At 41.1% G+C, this 8,450-nt stretch overlaps 1 protein-coding gene across 1 annotated transcript; it reads left to right on the top strand.

Moving 5' to 3' along the window:
- The first annotated feature begins 1,197 nt into the window (after nt 1-1,197).
- Nucleotides 1,198-4,850, top strand: polr1f (RNA polymerase I subunit F). The gene is made up of 4 exons (XM_061825597.1): nt 1,198-1,548; nt 2,246-2,387; nt 2,465-2,673; nt 3,953-4,850. Exons 1-4 carry the CDS (start codon nt 1,247-1,249, stop codon nt 4,524-4,526), a joined length of 1,227 nt encoding a protein of 408 aa, XP_061681581.1. The 5' UTR covers nt 1,198-1,246; the 3' UTR covers nt 4,527-4,850.
- The last annotated feature ends 3,600 nt before the right edge of the window (nt 4,851-8,450 follow it).

The raw sequence follows: 8,450 nt of genomic DNA on the forward strand, positions 1-8,450 counted from the left end.
CAAAGCACTCCCCTTGAATCGACCTTATGTAACATTGGCAAAAAACAATGGCAGCATGTCATTTGCATTTTAGACATTCACGAATATTACATGCGGAATGATCATATAAAAGTGTTATTAGTGAGTTAACACGCACTGTGTAAAAATATCTCTAGCGATGAAATCAGGGAATGCACTATGACCGGATTTGTGTCCCATACGTGGTCTGGTGGTTTGGATTCCTGGTTTTCATTCAGGCGGAGTGGGCTGAAACTCCCAGTATGGGAAATTTGCGGCTTCTGCAAGTTTCTGTGGGGATGACTGGAAAAAGGCCGAATCACTTCCTGTGAACCGGTGAGGACACCCACATCATTTCAAATTGAAACTCAAACGTTAAACTTTTCCCCCAGTTTTATTAAACACCCCTTTAGAAGTATACACATTGAATCTCATTTGATTGTCAACAATTTCTTCATATCGGGACTGGTGGTTGTACAGCCAATGTATGTACGCAACAGTTTAATCAACAAGGCTTCTAAATTTCTTGCCGTTTAGTTACCCTTTTGCCTTATCCTGCGCGATGCGTTTGAAATCATGATCGTGTACAGTCATGTGTGTTGCGCCATCAGAACAACGGAAGTCGGTGTTCTGTTGGAAAACTGGATTTTGTTCTTTTTTTTAAATATAAAACACACTAAATATTCTGGCTGTGCAGACTGATAATGTTATGTCATTCGACAGTTATCACTTGCTTATCAGAAGCACTAAGATGCTAAATTCTAATAAATGTTCCATGGGATTTTATTAATTTATTTCCAGAATTATCTATTTCAAACTATTATCTTCGTCTTGTAGTATTTCCCTTGGCTGCACTACTTCCAGTATGTGTAAGTGTGTACTATATTTTATTTTTATCTTCTCAACCCAGATTTCAGCCTTTTTTTGTAAACTGCCATCTCCCTAGTTTTATTTTATTTAAATTTCAGTATTAAAGAAAGAGGTAGTTTAAGTCGCGTTAGTCCCCACTTGAGGCATGGATGCAAATGTGCTGTCTGTCACTGAAAACATGAATAATGGCAAATGCTATGACAAAATATTCATGTACCTACTGTATATATTAGTTTCCCTTTCGATGGAACATAAGCATGTTGGACAGTTCACCAGTGTTACTTCCATCTCCTCACCAGCAGAGGGCAAAGTAAGCACATATTGAGCGTTACGAAAACGGAAGTTGATACTCGTTGACTTTCCGTTTTTCCGGGACAATATGGCGAACCTGGAGCATGTCGAAGACCAGTCAAAACACGTGAAAATGCCTGGCGACACCCAGCAGACTTACCCTCAGAAAGCGGCGACTATGTTTTCCTCTGCTGCGGGGAATGTTTTCGCAGAGGTTTCGTGTGCTATCCCATCTTTTGCGGCCGCTTCCGAACTCGTGTCAACGCCTTACTCGTGTCTGGTGATGAAGACGCACCGAAGACACGTCGCCCTGCCGCCGATGTACCTGAACAAGAAGAAAACGGGATTACAGGGGGAGCTGCAAGCCGAGCTGCTCAAATTCTCACCGAGGTGACAACATAAACACTCACACTCACTTTAGAAAGTGGAAAAAAAAACTTGTTCAAAAGCAGGAAGAAACAACCACTGGAAGACGGGTTTGACCTGACAATGATTGAACATGGAAACTGGACCTTCAAAAAATGTACATAGGATAACAAATGTTGCAATTCCACCAAATGCGTACATTTCACGTATCCCTTGGTACTTACCAATTATTTTTGGAAATGTTCCGTGTGGGAATTGTGTCCTGTCGTGTTATTGTGCAGAGGGGACCTGAATACGAAACCGTACTTTTACACATTTTTCATGCATCCCCGTCAAAATAAGAGTTTTCTAAAAACTGTAGAAGACAAGTCTGACCTGGGGTTGAAAAAAAATCACCGGACGTGCTCCTCAGTTTACAAAACCACACTAATACAGTAGTAAAGTTGTGACCGTATATATTTCTGTATAAGTAGTAAAGATGCTGATATTTGGTAGTGTCATGATGTCTTTTCCCCTCTAATGTAAATTATTAAAAGGTTGAGAAACACTGTTCCTGAGGACTTTGGACTAACTTTACAGTCCAAACCTCATTTAAAAAAAAAGGAGTAGAGAAAGAGGAAAGCATTTAGTTTTCTGAGATTTTGTGGCATACACATTTGTTGTTTTTGAGAATTTGGATTTTTATCAAGCATATTTAAACTTGTCACATTTTCTCTTGCAGGCTTCAAGGTGTACCTCTTGCTTATGACAATATACAGATTGTGCGCCACTTTGGAGACATTTACGATGACAGCGGCTACATCCACATGGACATAGAGGCCAACTTTATTATATTTCAACCTAAAAAAGGACAAAGATTGCTGGTGAGTGTTTCATTAGTCTTCGCCTCAGTAGAAAAATTGTGAGAAAGTCATTTCGCTCCTTGTGCTTCTGCATCCAGGGGAAGGTGAATAAACTGGGTGTGAGCCACGTAGGCTGCCTGGTGCACGGCTGCTTTAACGCCAGCATCCCCAAACCCAGTCTGGTCTCTGTGGATACCTGGTGGGAAGCAGGGCCTAGGATCGGCTCTGAGCTCGAGTTTGAGGTGATTGCGCTCGATGCGGACACTGCCGGTGTGCTCCTTATTAGGGGAAGGCTGGACAAAACCAGGTATGTCTGTGCATTAAACTAGGCTGTTTTATTTTTGCTCGTTTTAAACCGAATACCATGAACTTCTCTTTATTGCAAGGGATACATTGTATAGATGAAAACTAAAGTTTTTGAAAGTTATTCTAGCCCTCCTACAATGAGTAACGAATCACCTACAGTGAAGAAAATAAGTACTTGAAGACCCTGCTATATTGCAAGTTCTCCCACTTGGAAATCATGGAGGGGTCTGAAATTTTCATCGTTGGTGCATGTCCACTGTAACAGTGATAATCAAGAAAGAAAAATCGAGAAATCAAAATGTATGATTTTTTTAATGATTTATGTGTTACAGCTGCAGGTAAGTATTTGAACACCTGTCTATCACCTAGAATTCTGACCCTCAAAGAAAGTTAGTCTGCCTTTAAAAGTCCACCTCCACTCCATGTATTATCCTGAATCAGATGCACCTGTGTGAGGATATTAGCTGCATAAAGACACCTGTCCACCCCGTACAATCAGTAAGACTCAAACTTGTGACATGGCCAAGACCAAACAGCTGTTCAAAGACACCAGAGACAAAATTGTACAACTTCACATAGCTGGAAAGGCCTACGGAGAAATTGCCAAGCAGCTTGGTGAAAAAAGGTCCACTGTTGGAGCAATCATGAGATAATGGAAGAAGCTCAACATGATGGTCAATCTCAATCGGAGTGGAGCCCCATGCAAGATATCACCTCGTGGGGTCTCAATGATCCTTACAAAGGTGAGGAATCAGCCTAGGACTACACAACAGGACTTGGTCAATGACCTGAAAAGAGCTGGGACAGAAGAGTCATGAGAGAAAGGTTTGTGGTCAGATGAGACCAAAATGAAAGTTTTTGGTCAGAATTCCACGAACCGTGTTTGGAGGAAGACGAATGATGAGTTCCATCCCAAGAACACCAGCCCTACTGTGAAGCATGGGCGTGGTAGCATCGTGTTTTGGGGGTGTAATTGCAAACAAAGGCTACTGTACCAAATATTAACATTGGTTTTCTCAGGTGTTCAAATACTTATTTGCAGCTGTATCACACAAGTAAATTGTTAAAAACAATCATACATTGTGATTTCTGGATTTTTCTTTCTTGATTATCACTGTTACAGTGGACATGCACTTACGATGAAAACTTGCAATATAGCAGGGTCTTTAAATACTTATTTTCTTCACTGTAACTAACTGACAATACATAGAGTAGTGTTTGTGTCAAACACCACAAACATGTTTCAGGGAAATTAATGTAACACCATTTGTGTACATCAGGGTTCAAGAAATGTTGTCTTTTTCTGAGAGCGGGGAATTGAGCGTCTCCGTCGACCAGGCCGAGCTAGAAGACACCGCAGTAGTTGCAGAACCCAACGACGAGTTCATCGAGGATAACTCCATCAAGAAGAAGAAGAAGAAGAAGAAAAAAAAGAAAGATAAAATCAAAGAAGAGATAGAAGAGGAAGCGGCTTTGTCGTTCTTCCAAGGCGATTGTCACGTCACGCTAGAGCCAGAGGAGAAAAAGAGCGGCACAAAAGGTGAGAAGAAGAAGAAGAAAAAGGAGAAGAGGATAAAAGAAGAAGAGTGTCACACCCCGCTGGAGCTGAACGGAAAAAAGAGTGACACAAAAGATGAGAATAGGAAGAAGAAAAAGGAGAAGAGAATAAAAGAAGAAGTGGAGGTACAGCTCTCTCCCATGGAAATCCACACCAGTGACTCCAGCGGTTACCATAGCGACAAGCCCAATAAAAAGAGAAAGCATGAAAAGGAGGATGAAATCACAGAAAGTTTTACACAAGATGCTGGAGAACCAAAGTCCAAGAAGAAAAAGAAGAGGAAAAGTGACGTTTGAAAACTGGATTTTTATCTGATGTGGAGGAAAGGGCTGCAATTGCCATACTTGGCCTGATGGGGGAGCAAAACTGCTTCGCAAAAACAGCACAAGTAGGCTACACGTCTTTGACATAATACAAATACAATATGTATTTTTATGTGCCTTACAGCTCTCCACAAACTCCCTTAAGAGACCACGTGATCACCTGCAGTCAAGGAAAAACTTGGGTAAAGGCTGTAAGGGGATAAGAATATTAAGAATATTAATAGTGTATGTGTGTTTGTTCGTTTGAATTAAATCCAGAAGAATATGCAAAATAAAGAAATTGTTCAAAAATAGTTTATTTCCTTTTAGTCGGATTTGAACTCCACGGATTGCGAAAGGCTCAATTGTTGAGCACTGTAATCCCTCTTGCGATAACTAATAATGGCATCAAATACGTTTCATCTTTCATGCTGGCCAGTGAGTGTCAGTTTATGAAGTGTCGATAGACAACCTAAAGAGCTCGGAGTGTGTTTTCTTTAACTCCCACCTCTGCACACACACACAAATCCTGGGAGCAGGGAGTCTTAATTAGTGTTGAGGTGCAAAGAGCCGGAGAGCTTATCGGGGGGGGGGGCGTCTAAAGAGGAGAGATAAGGGGGTGTAATTAAATGGTCGCAACTTCATCCGTCACGTCTGATCATCTGTTTCTGTTATCGCTTCGTGGCCTAACCTAACGCCAGCACACCTAGTCAAGTTTTTTTTTTCATCCTGTAATCACTGATTATGTAACTCAAAAGTAATGAGAAGTAATTATTGAATGACCTCTAAAAACGAAACGAGAGCTCAAATATTTTCTTTTTAGAAAAGTGCACCATTGATTCTTGGTCTCATTTTTTTAGGAAATAAAGGATTCAGAATGGGGGGAAAAAAAAACCTATGAATTATTGTGCCCCCACAACTATTGATGGTATTTATTGTTTTAACTCTGGCCGATGAAAGAATGTTTAAGTGCTGCTCGGAATTGCATTTTTACCCCCCTTATAGGGAAAAAAAAATATCTAACCCTGATTCCTACAAGCCAGAAGCTGAGCTCCACTGTTTAGAAACGAGGTGAGTTATGGAAGTAGATAAGTGCTATCAGGATTTGAATTTTAAATGTAAAATGATCACATTTTCAGTAGTCGTATTTCAGTGTAACTTTTCAATGTTAACAATTCAATTGGCGACAATTCGCTGTCTAAAATTCACCGTCTGTGCCACCTGGCAGGGTTACTCCAGGTCAGAATCGAACACCCAGCCAATCCAGTTGTGCTTTCTTGGTGTGTGACGTCACATGACTATGAAAGCGTAACTGCGATTGGCTCATTCTGCCTGGTTGCACTGACGGTGAATTTTAGACAGCGAATTGTAGCAGCCATTGAAAATGTTATCACTTTACATTTCAAATTCAAATCCTGGTGGAACTAATCTGCTTCCATATGAGGCAGTTGCGTATTTTGTCTTACCTCTAATGTTCTGTGCGGGAACCCTAAAAATCTGCAGATCATTTGACACATATATTTCCCTGCATTTCATGTAGCGACAAACCTAACTGACAATTCGTTGACTAAAGTCTTCCACAACGCATGTGCCAGTATCCTTGACACAAAGATGCCAGTTTTTCATGCAGTGCCGCCTGAAGGATTGAAGGACAGGGCCATTCAATATTGGTCACTGAATTATTTGATGATATCATGAACCATCGATGATGAAATCACTAATTTCCTTGCAAATTGTGCTTTGAGAAACATTCTTAAACTTTAGGACTATTTTCTCCCGCAGTTCACAAAATGGTTAACCTTGCTCCATCCTTGCTTGTGGACAGCTTGAGCCTTTCGGGGATGCTCCATTGAAAGCTAATCAATAGGCTCAACTGTTTCCTGTTAGGCTGTCCCAACTATGGACAACTACTATCCAAAAAGGTGTTTTATTGGGCATTCGTCAACTTTCCCAGGCATCAAATTCAACATGAATGCATGCAAAACAAAAATGTTTGAGCGTGTCATTGTATTCAATTGAATATATTGATATATGTATGCTGACCACCACCACCACCACCATTATTCCACTGTGCTTCCTTACAAACCAAGCATCTCCAGCGGATTTCCATTGCTGGGATCATTTCAGCCTTCAACAAAGAAGATAACATGCACTGTTTCCAAAGCCAAAGCAGAAGTGGCTCACACAACTGGACGAATCCTAAAATCAACATTGTTAGCTCTTTTAATATAGCCTACCACTGCTAGATAGAATGATTCGTAATCCTTCCACAGGTGGTCAAGGATATTTAAAACTTTATTGAGCAAATGCTTACAAAATAAACAAAACGAGCCACTACAACAAGTCACCAAACGCAACACAGAAACTGACAGGTTAGCTAGTTAACAGGTAGCAAACTCTACGCTCTCATTTGCTGACCCCCGTGTCACCCAACAGGCTAGTCCCGACCTTAAATAGCCAGGCACATTCAAAGCCAGAGATATATTGAAGGAAATAAGTATTCGAACACACTGCTATATTGCAAGTTCTCCCAGTTAGAACTCATGGTGGGATCTGAAATTTTCATTGTAGCTGCATGTCCACTGCGAGAGAGATCATCTAAAAAGAGAAGAAAAGATTTTTAATGATTTATTTGTGTGATACGGCTACAAATGAGTATCTGACCACCTGAGAAAACCAATGTTGATATTAGGTACAGTATCCTTTTGATTGCAATTACAGAGGTCAAATGTTTCCTGTAGTTGTTGGCCAGGTTTGCACACACTGCGGGAGGGATTTTGGCCCACTCCTCCACACAGATCTCTAGATCAGACAGGTTTCTGGGCTGTGGCTGAGAAACACAGAGTTTCAGTTTCAGATTTTCTATTGGGTTTAGGTCTGGATACTGCGTAGGCCACGCCAGAACCTTATTATTCTTCTTACGGAGCCACTCCTTGGTTTTCCTGGCTGTGTGCTTCGAGTCATTGTCATGTTGAAAGACCCAACCATGACCCATCTTCAATGCTCTGACTGAGGGAAAGAGGTTGTTGCCCAAAATCTCACAATATGTGGCTGCGGTAATCTTCTCCTTAATACAGTGCAGTCGTCCTGTCCCATGTGCAGGAAAACACCCCCGAAGCATGATGCTACCACCCCCATGCTTCACAGTAGGGATGATGTTCTTGGAATGGAACTCATCATTCGTCTTTAGCCTCTTCCATTTTCTAATGATTGCTCCAACAGTGGACCTTTTTTCACCAAGCTGCTTGGCAATTTCTCCGTAACCCTTTCCAGCCGTGTGGAGTTGTACAATTTTGTCTCTGGTGTCTTTGGACAGCTCTTTGGTCTTGGCCACGTTACAAGTTTGAGTCTTACTGACTGTATGGGGTGGACAGGTATCTTTATGCAGCTAACAACCTCACACAGGTACATCTGATTTCAGGACAATACATGGAGTGGATTTAGACTAAAGGTGGACTAACAGATCTTTGAGGGTCAGAATTCTAGTTGAGAGACAGGTGTTCAAATACTTATTTGCAGCTGTAGCACACACATAAATTGTTAAAAAAATCATACATTGTGTTTTCTGGATTTTTCTTTTTAGATTATCTCTCCCACATTGGACGGACATGCATCTAAGATGAAAATTTGATTTCTAAGTGGGAGAACTTGCAAAATGGCAGGGTGCTCAAATACTCATTTTCTTCACTGTACTGGCGTGGAGAATGCGAGTGTGGCAACCCCATGAGAACAAAAAAAGATTACCTGTACCTCACGGGCATATTTTGCATTGACTTTAAAATATTAAATGAAATATATCATAAGTACTTAGTTGACTTTTGTCTCTCGCAGGGGTTTTGAAACAATTGCTAATCGAGCGGCCGCAGTAATCGAAGTTGTTTGGGCCCTCGTTGCCTCGCTCTGGCTTTTGCCTGATCT

Source organism: Syngnathoides biaculeatus, chromosome 1, assembly GCF_019802595.1.
Source record: "Syngnathoides biaculeatus isolate LvHL_M chromosome 1, ASM1980259v1, whole genome shotgun sequence".
Lineage (NCBI taxonomy): Eukaryota > Metazoa > Chordata > Actinopteri > Syngnathiformes > Syngnathidae > Syngnathoides > Syngnathoides biaculeatus.